Consider the following 21,946-nt stretch of genomic DNA (forward strand, 5'->3'; position numbering starts at 1 on the left):
ATACCTCACATTGATTTTTATATTCTAGACACACCCTATTATACACCTCACTTTAGTTTTTGTCTTCTGGGCACACCCTACTGTATACCTCACATTAGCCTGTGTCTTTTGTACACGCCCTGCTGTAAGTTTTACATTAGTCTGTGTCTTCTGAGCACACCCTACTGTATACCTCGCAGTAGTCTGTGGCCTTTATGCACACTCTACTGTATATCTCACATTAGCTTGTGTCTTCTTAGCACACCTTATTATATACAGCACATTAGTCTGTGTCTTCTGGGTACACCCTATTGTATACCCCACATTATTCTGTGTCTTCTGTACACCCCCTAATGTAAGTCTTACATTAGTCTGTGTCTTCTGAGCGTACCCTACTGTATATCCCATATCAGCTTGTGTCTTCTTGGCACACCTTACTGTATACCTCACGTTAGTCCGTGTCTTTTGTACACACCCTGCTTTGTAAGTTTTACATTAGTCTGTGTCTTCTGAGCACACCTTACTGTATACCTCGCATTAGTCTGTGGCCTTTATGCACACTCTACTGTATACCTCACACTAGCTTGTGTCTTCTTAGCACACCCTATTATGCATCACATTAGTCTGTGTCTTCTGTACACCCCCTAGTGTAAGTCTTACAATAGTTTGTGTCTTCTGAGCATACCCTACTGTATACCCCATATCAGCTTGTCTTCTTGGCACACCTTACTGTATACCTCACGTTAGTTTCCATCCTACTTGCACGTCCTACTGTATACCTCACATTAGTCTGTGTCTTTTGTGCTCACACTACTGTAAGTTTTACATTAGTTTGTGTCTTCTGTGCACACACTACTGTATAACTCACATTAGTTTGTGTCTTCTGTGCATGTCCCACTGTATACCTCACAATAGTTTGTGTCTTTTGTACACATCCTACTGTATACCTGATATTAGTTTGTATTAGTTTGGTGAACACCCCAATACATGCCTCACCTTAGTTTGTATCTGTTGTAGACACCTCAATAGATGCCTGATATAAGTTTATGTTTTATGCACACCCTAATGCGTGCCTCACATTGGTTTGTGTGTTCTGTGTGCACCCTACTGTACAGCTTGCATTACTCTGTGTCTTTTGCCCGCACCCTACCGTAAACCTGACATCAGTCTGTGTTTTGTTCACACCCTAGCGTACACCTCATACTATTTGTGCTCTTTGTAACCATTCTCACTTTCGTTTTTCTTGGAATACTGTTCATTTTCTATGCGCCTTCTCTTCTTATGTTTTGTGTCTTTGATGCACATACCAATGTAAATATATATATATATATATACCTACTTGTAACACGTGGGCGTGACATTTGCCCACCGACTGCTGCTTCAGAAAAGTCTTGACTTTCTTGCACTGTCTCTTTTACGGTCACGTTCCTAGGGACAACATGGTCATGTTGTACAGAATCTAGAAGCTTCTGTCTGCTGACCTCATGTTTCTCCAGATCTGCTCTTATCTCATTCAGCTGGTCGTCAATTCTGTGAGAAGAGGAGAGAAAACAAAGAGACACAGTCGTGTAGTAATGTTGTGTACCACGCAGTTCTGAAAATGTCATGATGTACCATTCCTAGTATGTTAGATCTGATTTGTCTGAACACTAGATATATCTCACACTTGTGTCATATTTTGGACAACTACAGTGTATTCAGTGTTCCAGAAACACATCTGCTGACAGTAGTCATGTGCACATGTGTAACAAACCTAGAGAGGCATAACACATTTATACATACGTTTTGATGAAGTCCGTGGAACCCTGTCAACAAACAGAATTGAAAACACATATAAAACCATGTAAAGATGATAACCGAAACTGAGATACTGTATCCATACTTTCACATCAACATGTAACAAGAACACAGTTATAACCGAAATGTTTTAACTCTCCAAGTACACAGGCACCCTTGGCTTTTATCTCAAATATTTAGACCATTCTCTGATCTATCACATAGTCCCCACCAGCTCTCAATTGCGGTTAATAAATCCCGTGGTGTTTCATACAGTGCAATTTTCCACAAAGACCTGATTACATACAAAACTTGTTTTTGAAAAACAGCGGACAATATATTTTGACATTACATATTACTATAGTAGAGTGTCCGCTTTGGGAGCGGTAGATCCAGGGTCAATCCTGGGTCGAGTCAAAAGTCACACCTAAGCAGAGGAAGTTGTAAGGGAATACTGCAACGACTGGTTGACCCGTATCAGTATAATGGCTCGGGCAGGGCGCCTTACTTGTCTATCGGTGAAGCATCACTAGATAAAAGAGCGGTGGAAATCCGTCCTGCAACAAGAAGGCACATCACATGCACTCTAAGGATTCCTTCGTCGTCATATGACTGAAAAATTGTGAAGTACAACGTTAAACCCCACGCACTCTCTCACTACATATTACTACTTTATTGCTTTAATCGGACATTGGTGCGGTTATGGGTAGAAAAGTGGACAGCGACCGGAGGATATCACTGAGCAAAACAAAGCTGTTGAACTCAGGATCTACAACTTTAATACATCTGGCAGCATGAGATGGATTTGAACACGTGATCACAGTTTCTAAGGGTAGCTGGGTCATGGCTAACATCTGGAGTTGAGGCATCTGAACCAGTGTTAGAGATTGTGCATGTTTGACTTACCTGTAAAATCTCGACATCTATAGACGCTAATAAATCTTTGGAAGCCTGTACCATCCTCTCCATTTCCTGGGCTTGTAGTTGGAAATGTTTGATTATGGCGTTACACTCCACACTCCACTGTGAATAGCGGGTTTTTATGCCATCTAAGGAATCCTGCCTCCACGCTTGTAAAGCTTCAAAGGCTGCACAATAAGCCTTTTCTACCTCCTGAATGTGAAATTTTTGGTTTTCCTGTCCAACAGAAAAAACGTTTTATTACCTCATCCAGACCTTTAGAACTATGTGTTCAAGAAGTTATATATGTATGTGCAACACGCTGAAATATAAGCACCACACAAACTGTGTCTACAATGTACCCCCCCCCCCCCCTCCCCCCCCGGATGAAAGGGATTTCCCTATAGCCCAGTGATGTACATGTAAGTCTCGACTCAAAACCCAAAGGTACGTCAGTCAACCTCTAAAATGTCGTGTCATTACAACTGATGCTCCGAGCAGGGCGACATGGTGAAGCCTTAGATGCTTCGGAGAGTACTTCAGATACCTGGGGCTGGTTCAAACCCGAATAATATCTTTGTATTATAGATATTATTATGATATCGCATGATTGGCAATGATATATCAAATGGAGTTGGCTGAAGTGGGCATATCGCGTGTGTGTCAATGAGAAGAAAGTCATAATAATGATACGATAGTCTAATTAGATAAACCAGAAATAGGAAAAAAAGAGTCGTCCTTCACGGAAATAAATTTCCGCTTCAGTCCGTGCATTCCTCTGTTTAAGTTCTGATAAAAAGATCTCACTGTTCGGGTTTAACTCTCTAATTGTAATCTACATATATTATATGTGACAGAAGACAGCTTTATCAAGGCTAGATGATTAAAAGGTGTGTGTTACCTGGATTTGTGAATGATAGCAACAGTCTACATAGTCAATATGAGTCACCAGGGTATGCAGTGCAACAGCGGCTGAACAGGTGCCATGGAAAATACCAACCTGTATCTTATTGTGCAGCCTCATAACTCCTGCCAGTGATTCTGTAGTTTCTTGTAGCACTTTCTCCAGTTCACTAGTCTTGTTTAAAACAGGTCGCTGTGATGGAAAAAACGCTACATTAAAAAATCCGCCTTCCAAACGACTCACTACAGTACATGACAAAAAGCCCCATTCTACTCTACAGATCACAAACTTTGGGTCAATATATCGTGCCGAATCATGCCATATTTATTTTAATTATCGACTTATATACTAGCACGGTACACGATTAAGCTCATGATTTAAGTTATTCGCCTAGAACATTCCATGTGTCGTTCTAACATAATTGAAAACTGTTCACTACTTCTCTTTGCATGATTCCAAAGTAATTTTGAACTTACACAATTTAGTTTTTTCGTGGTTCGTGTTATTCGTTGTTTTGGGAATTGACCTTACGATTAATGACTCTGAACATCCATTTTGGTTGATGGCTGCATGATATACGAATGTCTTTTTCGCATTACCTTGTCATTCTCAGCTGACGATGGTATATCCCGCATGGCGTGTCCCGGGTGGTCAACCACACACCCCAGACAGATCACCATTCGACACGGTTCACAGAACAAGATGAATGGCTGACAGTGTCTGGCACATGACGGCTGCTGAGCTGATTGGTGGTCCCTGCTGACTTGACCCTGTGAGGTTTCCTGGGAGAGGTACTCCAGAGCCGAAATCAGTCGATGACGTTTTAGAGGCCCCCTCATTGGATGGAAATTTGCAAGACATTCCTCACAGTAGAACACACCACAGCTGGTACAAAACTTGACAGCTTTAGCCTGATTGTCTACACACAGAGAACAATATGGGATTTCATCCTCAACCATTACAACAGACGAGAACCTCTCCACCATTTCTGCCAGATGAAAGTTGGGAAGCAGACCAGCCACACCTTCTCTCCCCAGATTGGTCGGTGCCCGACACACAGGGCAAGAGATCAGCCCCGTGCTGCCGGAGGTCTCGTCTGTCTGTACAGATTTGGACTTGGCAGCATACAAATCAATGCATTCCCTACAAAAACTGTGCTGACAGGGTAGCATTACTGGTTTCCGGAAAGTTTCCATACATATAGAACATGTGAGAACATCTTCCCGATTCTGCTTGCTTTCGGCCATTATTCGCTCGGTTTTTTTCCTGAAATATAAACGACGAATCGCTCAGATTGGCACCTGTGAGGGTGTTCCTATTGACAAAAATATTCATGTTCAAGACAACACACAACCGCCATCTCTTCCCGTGTTCCAACAACATATTGGGTCCAGCACTTTTTGTCCCTATTCTCCAATTCTCGTGTAAGAAGCATTAGAGTACCTATACATGCACGAGGAGAGTATGTGCACCTCGCTTTCCTGAGAGGGAATCCATTCTGCTCAGTTAGGAATTTGGCCATTCTTCCTTTTATTACGCTTTTTTGGCAAAGGTCTGGACAGGCTAATTTGGGCAGAGGTGTTTGATAGTGATATTCGATAGATATTTAGCTCCCATCCATAATCAGCAGATTTGTGTACAAAAACGCGACTGTCGCGATTTAAAAGTAGATTTATAGACTATGAATTAACGTCATATTCTTCCAGCTGTTTTATTATATTATTGGTCAGAACTACAGAAGTACAGACTACTATAGAGCTGCTATACCCTCCGATCAACACTGATCAAACAAAATGTTTAAACCGCAAATACATGTCCAATTAGATACAATGTTACGACAGGGACAGTTTAAAGAGAGCCAGTCGGTTAGCGCGCTAGCGCAGCGTAATGAACCAGGAGCCTCTCACCAATGCGGTCGCTGTGAGTTCAAGTCCAGCTCATACGGGATTCCTCTCCGGTCGTAAGTGGGAAGGTCTGCCAGCAACCTGCGGATGGTCGTGGGTTTCCCCCGGGCTCTGCCTGGTTTCCTCCCACCACAATGCTGGCCGCCGTCGTATAGGTGAAATATTCTTGAGTACGGGGTAAAACACCAAACAAATAAACAAATAAATAAATAAAGAGAACCTGGATTGGAGATGTGTAACCTCAGGAGGACTGTACAAGTAGGTCAGCGTGTCAGTTCTATCTTCCTACAGACAGCTCGAGCTAATGTATAAGTTGGCCTACATGCAACATAAGGCTGCCCTGACTGGCTCAGCTGTGTCAAGTTACACACCCCAATATTGGTGATCAGTGGGCGAGGTTGTAATAGCTTGCTGAGTGGGAAGTTACTAATACACGTAGCCTTTCAGTTCTGTATCACTGAAAATCCTATGTGCAATTCAGTACATTATTTTAAGATTCGATTTACTTACACAGTATAATACATTCCTTATGTTTGAGCCCGCCTCGAAGTGGGAGACCAGAGATCAGACTCGAGTCGGGTCAAACCAAAGACTTCAAAATTGGTATTTGTTACTGCCTCGCTTGGGATACGAGAATCCTAATTAGAAATTTTTGACTATTACAGTTTTTATATTTGGAGCAGAGAGGCGAACGTTGTAAGTAAATAACCAGCAATCCATGCATGCCAGTTGTTCTGCCTATTCACATGTATGTAGGCCAAACCTCAGACAGCACGTCACCGGCAACCAACGACCTTCAGCAAAACCATACACAATGCCTTTCAAGGTTAAAGCTTCAGAAAAAATATATTAATATCTACTATCGCTCTCCATATAGTCAGAAGATCGACATAATTAGATAGTGTGAAGAGCCCAATTAAATCAGTCGTTTTCCTAGAGAGAAAAAATATTCCGACTGTTAACAGACAGTGTCAGAAGTTCATACGCAGGCCGAGAGTAGAGTCTATACGGAGACACACCCCGAGTCGTACCTTGATTTCGTGTCTGTTTGAGGACGTTCAGACCAATTAAATACTGTCTGAGAGTCTGTCACACGATCAACTAAAGACAACTCCGTCACCTAATAGAAACATCCCGTCATAAACATAGACGTACCATATGTAACAGGACTTACCTGTCGACACAATCCCCACCGTGCTTCACTACTTGAAAACACTGCGCAAATTGAAATAGAAAATACTTAGTTCGGAGAAATACACGTCATCTGAGCAGGGGGAGGTAAATCCCTCAGTTTTACTCTTCTACACTCTATGACAATCCCAACCTGCGGATGGTCGTGAGTTTTCCCCGGGCTCTGCCCGGTTTCCTTCCCAGCATTATGCTGACGGCCGTCGTATAAGTGAAATATTCTTGAGTACGGCATAAAACACCAATCAAATAAATAAATAAATCTATGACATCCCCACAATGGTTAGCACAGTTCCCTTTTAACTTTATATGCGAATACCATATTTATCAAACATACCAGTTTCTCTAAATGAATTCAGTAGTTTGGTTCAAAACATTTATATTTAGCAGGTACAGTGGCCTCTTAACATTGTACAATAGACAGACATCGCCTATATATACTACATTAAGGCTGAAGATAATGTGTGCAAATCCGTATATAATTTTAAGATTCTATTTACTTTTAGCATCATTTCTGTACGTAAGGGATGTTGTAACTGTTAGGTATATATGTTCATTATATTTGGGACACTAGTCCGTCACGTCGACCTTAGTTAGGTCCAGCTTTTTGAAAGTTGTAAGTTTTATTTTATTTTTATTTCTGAATATGAGGTGCAAATAAAGTTCTTCACATGAGGGAAGTCTGTGTCCATGTGATTAATGGAAGATAGTAAACTTTTTAATAAACCTCTTTTTGTCTATACTGTCTATAAGATAATTTGGTTGATGTGTACCCATGATTCAGTTGCTCAGTGTCCGCCATTTTTCATCAACTTGACAAGGCAAGATTGCGTGACAAATTATGTAAGTGTCAATTATTCATACAAAGATTAACAGGTGTGTAAGTTTGAATCGTGTCATAAGTTTTCACCAAGCTTGGTAGCATGAACAATGATAGTTTTAGCGTGTGTAATCAGAGCAGTTATGTATTGTTCACGTGTACTCGGACAGCCGATCGATTGTGCAGGAACGCACAGCTGCTCATGGATTTAGGCTGCCCAGTACTGTTGCGCACATGGCTGCGGCTTGGCTGAATGGCTCGCTCTCAGTAAGCAATACCACATATCGTAGTTCCATTCTGATGTATAACACTGTCTCGTCCTATACATAAGTTGTAAGATAGCGGAATAGTGTTAACAGTTCTTATGAAGTTAAATACTGTACTGAGAAGGTTATACAATCCTAACAGGGTTTGTAACCATGGCAACTGCATGTCTAGACTGTTTGCATTGTATAAGTTACCTCTCTTGGCTGGAAATTCAGTTTTTTTTTGTACAATGATGTACCAGTTTGGTCATATGAGTACATGTATGATGTAAATTAAGAAAACTGTAAATTACTGTGGTTTAGTGTGTTGGCCAATAATACTGACTACTGTCAGTGTAATGCAGACCCATGCATTTGATAAATAATTAATATATGTTTCACTTTCTTTCATGTGACACCTGTAGTAGATTATGCTATTTGGACAACCTTGGGAGACATCCCAGTAGGGTCCTGTCAGCAACTATAGCCAGCATTTGGGGTAAGATGGTCACATTGTCTGATTGTAGTCATGAACCATCATGGTTTATTAGGACCTATGTGTAGTAGTACATGTGTCACAGCGTTTTCAAACAGCCTTGTGAATACATGTACATGCTGTGATTTTATTATCCTGTTAGTTTTATTGTCATAACTCATTCACATGTTGTTACAATGCTGTATAAAAACACAGTACTTGAACCGCCCCATTAGATCATGGTGACACAGCTTTGCCAGCACATATTACACGTATATTGATTTCTAGTGCGACACTTCGTTTCTTTGGGAAGTTTATTGTTTCAAGTTAAAAATATAAGAACAGGGTTACCCCCACTGAGAGTACACATAACCAGCGCCAGAGATTTATGATCATACACTGTAAAAAGTATATGAGTCATGCGTAACAACAATACCACATACAGCTACCAGTGTGTAATACACATATCACCATTTTACTTAATAATAATGTAAACGTGCAATGTGTTTTTTCTGATATGCTTGTCTTCTCAGGTCTTTCTGTCTCTCTGTACTACCTGTATGCGGTGACAATCTCCATGGGTATATAAAAGAACGTCAGTCCAGAATGAGTTTTGGAGCCTTTTTATTCCAGGTGCTTTACATGTATACACACTTTCCTTAGCTTTGACGTTACGAGTCACAGGTGTTATTTATTTATTTTACTTGTGTTTTACGCCGAACTCAAGAATGTGCACATAATCTTAAAAATGTTGGCCTTCGCAAAAGCCGTTATTTGCAGAGTACGGTTTTAACTGCAACTGATCGGGTGGCTCACAGATCAAAGATCATAACAGTTTACCTCTCACAATATCTTTTTTTTTGATTGGTGTTTTATGCCGTACTCATGAATACACTTATACCACGGCGTTTTCCTTGAAGCGCAAATATCGACATTTAGAGGTTCACACACAGGCTGACATGGATGATGTTAAAGTTGTGTCGATTTCAGGACGACCAGGCCAATTAAGCTGTGTTTGACAGTCGGTGATATGATTAAGAAAAGACAACTTCTTAACTTGAGTGATCGTTTCCATCCAAACTACATATAATCGTCTCACAGAGCTTACCTGTTGACATAAACCCCACCTGGCTCCACAGCTTGGTGAAACTGAGCAGATTGAAATAGAAAATACTTAGTTCTGAGAACTAGACGTGATCTGTGCAGGGGAGGTAAATCCCTCAGTATGTTTGTACACATTATACCCTGTGACATCTCAAGAATAGTTTTCGCAGCTCGCCAATAACTTTAGGCCTATATGTGAATGTCACCTTTCAACAAACAATCACTTTCCCACAAAATTACTTCAGCAAGTGGGTTCAAGTCATTTATATTTATCACGTTTTGTTCCAAACAGAATACATAGGAAAGACAATTGAGAAATGTCGGATGGATTTTCAGAAACTAGCATAATGCGATTATGCTATGGCTACAATAGTTCCCCAGTGAATTCAAGCCGCTTTAACCTCGTGGGGTCTCCGGGGCTGAAAAGAATAGGACCTCCGTTTTCTTGGCAAGCTTGTCGTAACCCAGAGCTCTGCCATGTGGCCTCGGTGAAATATAATGGACTCCCATCTCCTATATTTATATGAGGGGGCCATAGAGAAGTAGGCCTGTCTGTTTGACCTGGGTTGCGACCCTTAATTGAAGAGAATGGTCTTTCAAGCCCAACACTCCACTTCGGCTCTTACTTAGAGACTGAAGATCGGATTGGTCCAGTTCGACCAGTCGGTTGGAGAAGATTTTCCCGAACTAAAACCACAAGAGGTTGTAAATTCACAACATAAAAGTGACAGTGATACTCAATACGTACTTATCGACATTTAATAACCCCTCTTTGTCTCAATTAATCTCAATTTGCCGATACAGTGCCCATGTAGACCTATACATACCTAATCCGTCCACGTGCTTTACATGTCAAAAGTTGAGCATCAAAAAGTTGGTAATGGCCAATGTAGAAATAAATTATTTTTGCTTCCGATATGCAGGAGAAGGCCATGGGGGTTTGCCTCTTCTTAGACAATAAAAAGATTGCGAAGAAGACTATATCGAATGTTCTCTATTTACAGAAGAGAAACAGATGATTACCCTGAAAGTTCAAAACCATACAACTTTTCAAGAAGCACATCGCCTCATCTCTTCCATCTCATCTCATGTCCTGAAAACTTCATTCGCCAATGTGGTCAAGAGAGTATCAACATTTATTGACACTCAAATATCACTGAATTGCCGATTGGTGACGGTAAACCTAAAACAGTATCTGTGAAAGAATTAACTAACCTGTCAGTAAAACTACGTCTTCAACTGGCTCTGCACTCAATCAAGGAAACGCGTATTATCCCGGTTCCAAAACCTGGTATGGATCATAGTGAGTCGTATGGAACGAATAATAACTGATAGACTTGTTTGGTATATAGAAACCAACAGTTTACTGTCTGATATTAAATGTGGTTTTCCTCAAAGTCGATTAAAACTTTGTGGCATTGAAACTTTTATTCGTAATGATATAATAAATAATGAACATATGGTATCAATATTTTTACCTTTTACCTTGAAAAGCTCACCGACCTACGACACCGCATGGAAATACGGTGTTTTAAACGACCTTTCAGATATGGAACTTATCGCTGATGGTTATTTATACATGTACCTGAACTCATGGTCAGTTTATGGTACGGGTAGGAACAATCTTTCTTACTCTCATGAGCAAAAATGGGTGTACTCCAGGGCAGTATACTTTCACCAACACTGTTTAGCTTCAAACTTAATAGCAGTTCAAAAACTTCAACATCTGGTACAGAGTGTTCTTTATATGTTGATGATTTCCTTATAGACTACCGTGTTAAAATATGAAAAACCTCGAAAGGCTTCGTGTCGGTAAGAAATGGTTTTAGATTTTCTGCATCTAAAAGCATCGATATGCATTTTGTTGTGAGCAGAACTCCATCTAAGTTTTTATGGTGAACCAGTGAAAATTGAGAATTGAAAAAGGATTTTCAGGAGTCATGGTTGATAGCAAATTACGCTTTTTTCGCCGTGTTAAAATTCTTAAAGCTAAATGTACAAATCTATGCGTCGAAACAAACATTCGTGTACTAGCCTTCAATCAAGATGGACATTCGAGGTCAACAATCGCAAGGCCATTTGAATCCCTAAGATTGAACCCCTATTCTATCTGTTCGAATTATTATTATTCTTGGCAGTTTGGTGATACGTTCTATGAGAAAACGACAAGTGATACATCCCTGAAACTTCAGTATGTTTTAGGAATGTATCTGAAGTCGTGCTGTTTGGCTTTTGGTGACATTTGGTGGCCATATTGGATTTTGTGGCCATATTGGATTTTGTGCCAACCTGGACAAATCTTCTCCAGAACACCTGATGCGATTAAACTGCATTTGCACAAAGCCTAGGCACATTTAGGATGATAAGAAAACTTTCTCCTTTGAAAATTGTACAAGCTCGCTGTTGAGTGAAAATGTCATGTGGCTTAAATCCAAAGAGACCGTAAAATGAATCAGACGTACAGTAAACCCACACAGAGCTCAAACTGTATTAGATGTATGTACAACAAACTCACAGTGAAAACAAAACACATGCCACACACATGTGCAAGAAACCCATAGTGAACACAAAACACATCCGACATACATGTACAAGAAACTCACAGTGAACACAAAACACATCGGACACACATGTACAAGAAACCCACAGTAATCACAAAATACATGTCCAAAAAATATAGTGTGAACACAAGACACAGGTACAAGAAATCCATCGTGAATACAAAACACATCCGACACACATGTACAAGAAACCCATAGTGAACACAAAACATACCCAACTTACATGTACAAGAAACCCATAGTGAACTCAAAACACATCTGACACACATGTTAAAGAAACCCACAGTGAACACAAAACACATCCAACTTGCACGTACAAGAAACCCATCGTGAACACAAAACACATCCGACACACATGTACAAGAAACCCATAGTGAACACAAAACACATTCGACATACATGTACAAGAAACCCATAGTAAACGCAAAACACATCCGACACACATGTACAAGAAACCCATAGTAAACACGAAACACATCCGACACACATGTACAAGAAATCCATCGTGAACACAAAATACATCCGACACACATGTACAAGAAACCCATCGTGAATACAAAACACATCCGACACACATGTACAACAAACCCATCGTGAATACAAAACACATCCAGCACACATGTACAACAAACCCATCGTGAACACAAAACACATTCGACATACATGTACAAGAAACCCATAGTAAACGCAAAACACATCCGACACACATGTACAAGAAACCCATAGTAAACACGAAACACATCCGACACACATGTACAAGAAATCCATCGTGAACACAAAATACATCCGACACACATGTACAAGAAACCCATCGTGAATACAAAACACATCCGACACACATGTACAAGAAACCCATCGTGAATACAAAACACATCCGACACACATGTACAAGAAACCCATCGTGAACACAAAACACATCCGACACACATGTACAAGAAACCCATAGTGAACACAAAACACATCCGATACACATGTACAAGAAACCCATAACCCATGAGTTATCTCCCAAATCATTTCCAACCATATAAGGAAGGGGTAGGGGTGGGGGTAACACATAGTGCCCTTTGTCACTGTTGCAATTTTCATTCAAAAAGTATTGTAAGACACATATCAGTATGTACGCCTCGCTTGCCTCGGTGGTCATCCCTTCTGCTCATTTAAAAATATGGCGAGTTTCACTATTGTCATGCTATAAATAGCAGTGTGTGAAAACGATTCTCGTGATATAAACATAGGAAAAAAACAAAAAAAAAAAGACCTCCAGAAGCAATGTTGCAACTCGGCCATTTTGATAATGGAGTCAAATATATGGTCTTCAGTGTTGATATGTTGGCATTTTAAAGACACCCAAAATCCTGATTGAAGGTATGCAACCTCAGGTAGACTGTACAAGTAGGTCAGCATCAGTTATATCTTCACAAAGACAATCCTAGGTAATCTATAAGCAAGCCTGCATGGAGATACTCGTCTGGCTTGTGTGATTACGTTCCAGTACTCACGGATAATGGAGGGTGTAGCAAGTTGGGCAGTCAGGACGATAGTAGGCCTCTTTATAGATTAGCTAGGACTGTCTGTGTGAAGAGTGTGGAGTTAATAATACGTGCCGCCTCTTAACTATGGATACATATACATCTGGGTCTTAAAATTGTAAAATAGACAGCTTTACCGGGACGTTACCTGTATACATTATAGTCAGGCTGAAAATAATCTGTGCAAATCCTTACATAATTTTAAGATAGGATTTGCTTTCAGCACCATTTACGTATACAGACATTCCTAATCTTTGACGTCATGATCAACTAGTATAGGCTATGGTATAACAGATGGGCTGACCTATATAGAATAGGAGAACTGTATACTCTATAACCAGCAATTATTACCAACCACAGGTTTATATTTGGAGCGGACAGCCGAACGTTGTTAAGTAAACTATAAACACCGATGCATGACCAAGGCAATACGTTCGGGCTTTGTGTACCACAGGCTACACGTCACCGCCAGTAATCGACCTTCAACATAACTCTACACAAGGCCTTTCAACGTCAAAGCTTTAGAAACTCAACAGCGTAGAGGTCTCACATCGCCCTGTATACATACATGTAGTGACAACATCGACATAATTAAACAGTATGAACCTGAACCCAATCCACTCTTTATTGACAATGTTACAGGTTCACACACAGGCTAACGGTAGAATCTGTAAAAGACACGCCCCAGTCGTCAGTCTGCAATTAACATCACTGCCATTTTTTACCTAATTCTGCTTAAACCATGGTGCTAGTGGGGTGTGATTTGCTACTATACATGCATTTACTTGAACAGTTAGAATAAAACCCGTACTGAGGCAAATTGACAAGGGTCGTATTTCAGCGGTTACGTGTGACCATTTGCTAGCCATCACAGTGTCGTCGCTGCCCTGTTTTCTCACTATACTGTAACGTCTTATTTATATTGTGTGTGTGTGAGGGCGACTCGACCAACTAATCAGTGTCCGACAGTCGGTAAAACGATGAAGTAAAGACAACTCTCTAACTTGACAAATCTTTCCACCCCAAATACACCAACCCCGGGCTTCACAAGTTGATAAAACTGAACACATTGAAACAGAAAATACTTAGTTCTGAGAAATGGACATGATCTATGCAGGGGAGGTAAATCCCTCAGTCTGTTTGTACACATTTATACTCTGTGACATCTCAACAATGGTTTGTATGGCTTACCATCAATTTTATACGCAAATGCCCCATTTCAACAAACATTCAATTTCGTACGAAATTACTTTAACAGATGTGTTCCAATCATGTGGAAGTGTTATCACTTTCTGTTCCTAACTGAATACGTTGAAAATATAGTTGAGAACTGCTGAATGGATTTTCTGAAACCAGTATAAAGAGATCAAGCCACATTTACAACAGTTGCCCATTGAATTCAAGCTGCATAACCCCCATCGAGTCTCCGGGGTGAAATCAGGCCTCTGGGCAACCTTGTCGCACTAGGCGACTACCCTAGAGCTCCGCAATGTGGCCCATGTGAATATAATAGACCCATATCTTCCCTGGCGGTGGAATACCTGTTGATCATGGTGTACCTGTTCCTGTGGGTTGCGACTCTTAATGGGAGAGAATGGGATACCAGTGGTTGAGGGCAGGTTGGTCTTTCGAGATTGTCAAGCCCGACACTGCACATGACCCTTGCTTAAATACAGACGGGAGGTTGCATTGGTCCAGTTCGACCAATCGGCTGGAGCAGATGTACTCCGAACTAAAATCTCAAGCGGTTGTAAATGTCAGGTGTCACATATCAAAAAAATAAATTAAAAAATGACAGTAACAGCAAACTCCACAAGTTCTTATCGGCATTTAATAAACTTTATGGTCCTCAGTCGATCTCAATATGGCCACACAATGTCCAAGTAGACATGCACATACCTAATCCGACTATGTGCGTTACATCCAAAGGTGTGGACATGGCAATGGTCAATGCAGAAATAAATTGGTTTGTTCCCCACGTGCAGGTGATGTTCGACAAAGAGTCAACTATATATATGTTTTGTTTGACAGCCTCACTGGCGATGCCATCATGAAATACTTGAGGGCCAATGGCCTATATCCTAAAATATAATTTCTAATTAAAATTTTATTTTTAATAATCTGCATCTATATTACTGTTAGGAGGGTATACACCTGGCTGATGCCTGTGGCTTCCTATACTGTGGCGAAATGTTTAAACCATTTTTTCTTTTTCTTCTGTCGACGTAACACAAGCACAGTGTCGATCGGTTATTTCCTAGGCAGTGTTGACCCGAGATTCCTTGGTGCTGCTCAAAGCGAAAGGCCATACAGACATCCTCGACATTGACAAGGGCAGGTAACTGTTTCAGGTTTTTGAATGGAGCGCGGCTTGACGACGGTTTGGAGCCATCTTTGGCCAATCGAACCTTTTGCCAAACATAACGTCAGAGCAGCCTCGGACTACATGACCGCGCAAACGACCGCAAGAGCCTCGTCGACCGCTCTTTGTCATTAAGCCAACAGTAGTAGTCAGAGCTCACGTATTTCCTGTACAAAACCGGGCTTGGACCGACACTTCGTGTTTCCCCGCCTATTGAACCTGACCTTGAGTATTTGCTAATAGAGCCCCACACGTTTTGGCGTGTACGACGGACGATTTCTGACGGTTTGTGAGTGTATGAGACCATGGTCTGTAATGATTCGAGTGGTTTCTACGGCTGTTTGACGTCTGTTTGTGAGGTGTGTCAAACTTTTGACGTCTGTTTCTGAGGTGTGTCAAACCTTTGACGTCTGTTTCTGGGGTGTGTCAAACTTTTGACGTCTGTTTCTGAGGTGTGTCAAAACTATGACGTCTGTTTCTGAGGTGTGGCAAACGAATCCACCGATCTTGCACAGGCGTCGTTAGCCCTGGACGCCCAGAGCACGGACGATCTCTTACTTCCTGATAAATTCTCTGGTGTCGGTCGAGCGCTGCTATGGTGTTTCTGTGACAATACATCCGCCTGGAGACCTCGTGTTGCATTATTCCTGTGACAAGCATACCAATCGGTGGATTACGTTCGTTCAGCGTCACTCTTGGCATCTCGTCGTAATGCCCTTAAGACTTAATGGGTGAACGTTTGCAATGGCTTAAGTGTGACTATCCAATGACAAACAAAAGTGGCAGATCAGAGCACGCAGAATCGTTAGATATTCACCACGTGGCCAAAGCGTCACTCAGCCCGTGTATTTCATGTGACGTGTACTTTATTCTGTGCATGCGTGTTCCGAAGTCGCCTATAACGAATATTAATGCAGGATATACTGGTATAATCGTATTCGTTCAAACGTTTATAATATACTGCAAACTTTAATGCGTAGTAACTTTTTGGACAGCGGGATATTGCTTAAGTGGCCCCTAGTGGCTGAGGTCAGAAGTAAAGATCCTTTCAGGTAGCCCACTGCTGACTTACATAACATGAAGTAAATAGGAATTTTCTAGCATGAAAACCGTGGTTCTATTGGCTAGTGTAGCTTTCCACTTTTTCTTCACAGGCATGCTATCATATACATCGCGTTGTCATGCTTTGTTAAATACATAAATATAAATTCATAACTATTTATGAATTATCAAACACTTCATATGTTTTAGGAAATTTATTTTAAAAAAAAAGCAAAGTTAAGAACAAACGCAAACATAAACAGAGATAAAAAGATAACTACCATCATGCAGAGGGCACTTATTGCAAAGTTCAAGGCTCTGCAGCACAATTTAAGCGTTTGGCACTTTGCCGGAGTTGATTCCAGCGTCGCCTGACATAGCTAACAAGCCTCTCTCGAACGCTTTTCCTCTGAATCTGATCTCGTCCGCCTTCAGGCGATCTCACAGTATCAGATCCGATTTGAGTCGACGACGGCTCACGGCTGACCTCTGAGGTGACATCATTGCCCGTTTCACTTGGGTCAACTCGGCTGGTCGTCTGCTGTGACTGTTCTCCACATCTTGCTGGCCTAATCTCCCGGCAGCCACGCATAATGTTTGGACCGATCCCTGGCTGCTTCCGGGTCAACGAGGGATCAGGCTGTGGCAGATGACGAGTGAAATTAGCAGCCAACGTCGGCTTCAGACACGCCCTCCCCATCTGTGGGAATTTGCCTGTTGTTGATCTTGGACCAGTAGGCCTAAATTCTGAACACAAAAACAACATTCTTAAGTTTGAATACTTTATAGTTTAAAGCACAGGAGCTCGAAACAATAAGTCAGCCCATATGGAATATACCTCTGTACCACAGTGTATGTAAAAAAGTAAAGGTATAAAACTCAACTCGACATCGTCTCCGCAATCAGGCTTCCCACCGCCAAAGGCGAACTTCGCTCCCTCGCTCAAATAAACTACACTAGTCGGGTGACTCGGGACGAAATCGGATATCAAAGATTTTAGAAATGGTACTTGTTGCTGCCTTGCGTGGTACTTAGGACTGAGAGACTAAAGCAAGGAAACATGACTGGTTGGCCCGGTGTCCGTATAATGCCAATGGGTGGGGTGTCATATCTGGTGTTTTCGGCATGATACATCAGTGGCGGCAGCACTTCAGCGGTATGGACTCCCCCTGCCACAAGAAGACCCCATACATACATACATACATACACGCACATATACATACATACATAGATACATACATACATACATACATACACACATACATACATACACACACACATACACACACATACATACACACATACATACATACACGCACACACACATACATACATACATACATACAAACAATTGAATTACCATTGTTAAGTTGAGCGAGAGAACAAACAGCCCTGGATCTCTCCTGACGCTGATCTAGACCTGGTCGTTCTTTTTTGATACGCTCGACTTCTCCCCCTGTATTAACTGCCTCCGCTCTAAACAGATTGGTTTTGTCTCCAGCTTCTCTACACCCTCCCATGCTGTTACCTGTTGGGTGTTGGGCTCCTTGTGTGGGTTGGGTTTTAGGTTGTCTCAGACTTTGAGTTGTAGGCAAGTTCTGACCTGTCGATGCTTGCTTAACTGTTGAGAGACTCTTTCGTGGAATTACACATGGGATTGGGGGAACAGTTAGAGTTCTTGGCACTTGCACACCGTGAGCTTGTAGTAAGTTTGAAGTGGGCAGAGGGCGTGTGCATGGTGTATCAGCTTGCTTTTTAGCGGGTTTCTTGTCACTATTGACTGAATGGAAACTGGGTTGGTAGCCCCCATCTTCTAACGAACAGTGCACGTGCACATGAGGGTCAACTTTTACTGACACTGGTTCTGGCAGTTCAACAGAAGTCTCGTTTCTGAGAGGTTCTGGCGACCATGGTTTCTCCACTGATCCTCCATAACTTTGTTTTCCCAAAGGAAATACGGGGCAGTAGTGGGTAGGTGATGGAGCCAGAGGCTTGTCTAATAGCAGGTCTGTACCATCGCAAACTAAGAGCATTAGTCTGCCATCGTCTGCAATCTTACGACAAAAGGACATGGCGTCTGTCTCAGGTTTTTGTTTCTCCATGATTCTCTCAACATGATTCCGTACATCAACAGGCTTTCCAAGCTTTGCTAGATATTCCAAATCAGGGTCTGTCTCCCTCCTGCTCCAGCCTGCAATCTCTCTCCTTGTGTCCTGAAGATCACCGTGGGATACTCCCATGAATCTTTTGGCTTCCATCCTGGTGTTCAGTTCGCCACGGCATACCTTGTTCTCCATGATATTGCTTTTCCCTGTTAAGGAGACAGGTTCCTGCCATGCCTTTGCTTTTGGGTCATCCTGACTACACAGGGCGGAACAGTTGATCCGAGCAGAGGTCCTCCTCAGCTCTATTCCTGTTGAGGCGTGAGGAGATTTGCTGTCTTTTTCATTGGAATTCTGGACCTTTTTATATCGCAGTCGGCGTGAAACGTACAGATCCAGATCGTCCTGTTCGTCTACCCTGATGTTGTTGGTGGAAACTTTCTCCCTTGGCCGAAGAAACTTAGCGTTGCTCAGACTTTCAAATCCCGTCTTGCGCTCGGGATTTGCTCTGAAGGATTCCGGACGAGATTTCCGCCCGTTGGCCACGTGGGAAACTTCCTTCTCCTCCTCATCGCTGCTTGTATTGTCCGACCAGAAGCCGGAGTAATCCTTGTTCTTTAAGGCTCTGATGAGTAGCTTGGCGTCTGGCCAGTCTTTGGTGTCTATATCCAAACCATCGGGAACGGTTTCCGACTCTAAGTCAGCGTTGTCCAGGCGAGCAGACACGTGATCATTGTAACCCTTTTGGGAAAGGTAAACTAAAGAACAAAGAAAGAAAGAAAGAAAAACATTGAAGAAGTAAACAAATGACGTCTCACATAAAGGTTTTAGCGGTATCGTCAAATCGTTTCACATGTTGGTAAACTCTACCTTATTAATTGGGTGTTAGTGAATACCTTAGGCGAGCAAATTATATGCTAGTAAATAAATCATTGAAAAAAATTTGTAGAAAAAAAAAAAACGTATCCATTAAGAGCTGAGTTCGGACATAAACACTTATTTTCTAGGTAAAATCGGAAAGACTTTCTTAATTGAAAATACGTGATACCATGTTGGTGCCAGTTTTTTCTCTTTTATATATTATATGTATCAGTTTGTGACATCTTGTCACAATTATGACCCAGGAGCCTCTCACCAATGCGGTCACCGTGAGTTCAAGTCCAGTTCACTCTGGCATCCTCTCCGGCTGTACGTGGGAAGGTTTTCCAGCAATCTGCGGAAGGTCGTGAGTTTCACCTGGGCTCTATCCCGTTTCGTGCCACCATAATGCTGGCCGCCGTTATATCAGTGAAATATTCTTGGGTATGGCGTAAAGCTCCAATCAACATCAAAATCACATTTTGACGCGACATGTAAAAGCCTAGATTGCAATTATTCATGGCACCGCCAGAATAGTTGCCCTTCATTTACATCTATGGACCCACCATAACATCATATGGCAAACAAATCAAATAATTCATTGTCGAAGGCCGCTACAGACACAGAAAATCTATTCAGTGTTACTTAAAAGATTTGTTTGCAATACGCCGTAGTTTTGGTAAAATTGTCGCAAGTCAAGTGCATTTTGTCTCCTGTTTTCTTTACAGAAGTTTTTTTTACTCTGTGCAACTCCTGTTGCCCTATCGAAACAGGACCTCGATTAGAAATAAAGCCCGTTTCCTTTTATAAAATAGCAACTCAATTTAGTTTACATGTATTAATCTGGCGTGGACGTCCATGACTCAGTTAACATCTGATTTCAGCTCAGTCCTATATTTGTCCGATTTTAAATCCCTACAGGACGTCTCAAAACGTCTCAGGACGTCTCAAAGACGCGACCTGAACCCTTTTCTTTCCCTGAGTTCCAGCCCATTGGTGATAACTTCCAATGACTGTGATCTTGATTGCGTTTATGTGACTTAATTGTGAATTTGTCTGTTTGCAAGCATCCATATTTTATGTAAAGAAAATTTTACATTTCAGAGTAGTTGTTGCTACCATTTTTTTTTATATTGATTGGATAGTTCTGACGGTACAAAGTGCACGTTACAAAAAAGAGCGCTATATGATGATATTCTCTGGTGACAGACGTAATGGAACGAAAAAAGTTATCACATACCTTGTACTGGTCCCCTTAACCTGGCCAAAGTTCGTTTCTTTTCGAGGCCCCGTGACTGCCTCTCTCTCAGCTTTACGAGCTTTCTGTACTCCGTCATTTCATCTTTCGTAGCCATCGTGTTCGCCGATGGTGTCGTCTATGTGTGCTACTACCGTTATCTGAAAGTCAATGAAACGCCTTTCAACAGATTGATATTTTGTGAAATTATTTGGGCGATTCTAAAATACTAGGAATTAATGAATCGGTTGAGAAAGGGTTTTTTTTTGTTTTTTCTCAACAGAATTAGTAAAACGTCAACCGCTAAAGTGTAAAATTTGGAAAAGTGAAGTTCAGTTTACAAATCTATATGTATATAAGTTATTTTGCAATACAGTAAAACTGCATGTTGAATCAGATGGAAAAGGTTTTATATTTTCGGTTAACAATTTGTAAAACAACACACCATGTGTGTAAAACTGTGTCCAAATAGAACCACATGAAGTCGGGAATTGGATTAGTTGATAGGTTATAGGCTTTCTCTCTTAATTACATATGCGCGCGAAACTTTAAGTTTGTCAGATATTGGCTTACATGGGAAAGGTTTTATATTTTCGGTTATTGGGAATAGTTACCAGAATCTGTAAAACCATGACCCCGATCACATAATCTCTGTAAGTTATATAATATCACGAAATTGTCTTACGTTGGTCAATTACTGGCGGAGATGGGAAAAGTTTTACATTTTCAATTGCCAGCATATGTAAAATAACACATCCTCACAAGAAAATTAGTAGAATTTGCTTAAACGTGTTGGAACGTGCATGACATGAAATGCGACACATACCTAGTATAAGTGGAATACATTTTAAAACTTTAACTTAATTGCCACACTAAAAGAAAGATTTTACAAGTTCAGATAACACTAACTGTAAAAGGAGAAGTTATCCTTTTCTGTAATATACAAATTAGTCGATTAGAT

At 41.2% G+C, this 21,946-nt stretch overlaps 1 protein-coding gene across 1 annotated transcript; it reads right to left on the minus strand.

Moving 5' to 3' along the window:
• Window positions 1-4,092: 4,092 nt before the first annotated feature.
• LOC135463038 (E3 ubiquitin-protein ligase Midline-1-like) lies at window positions 4,093-4,806 on the minus strand. The gene has a single exon (XM_064740357.1). The coding sequence runs from the start codon at window positions 4,804-4,806 to the stop codon at window positions 4,093-4,095; it is 714 nt and encodes a 237-aa protein (XP_064596427.1).
• Between the last annotated feature and the right edge of the window lie 17,140 nt (window positions 4,807-21,946).

Source organism: Liolophura sinensis, chromosome 2 (assembly GCF_032854445.1).
Source record: "Liolophura sinensis isolate JHLJ2023 chromosome 2, CUHK_Ljap_v2, whole genome shotgun sequence".
Classification (NCBI taxonomy): Eukaryota; Metazoa; Mollusca; class Polyplacophora; order Chitonida; family Chitonidae; genus Liolophura; species Liolophura sinensis.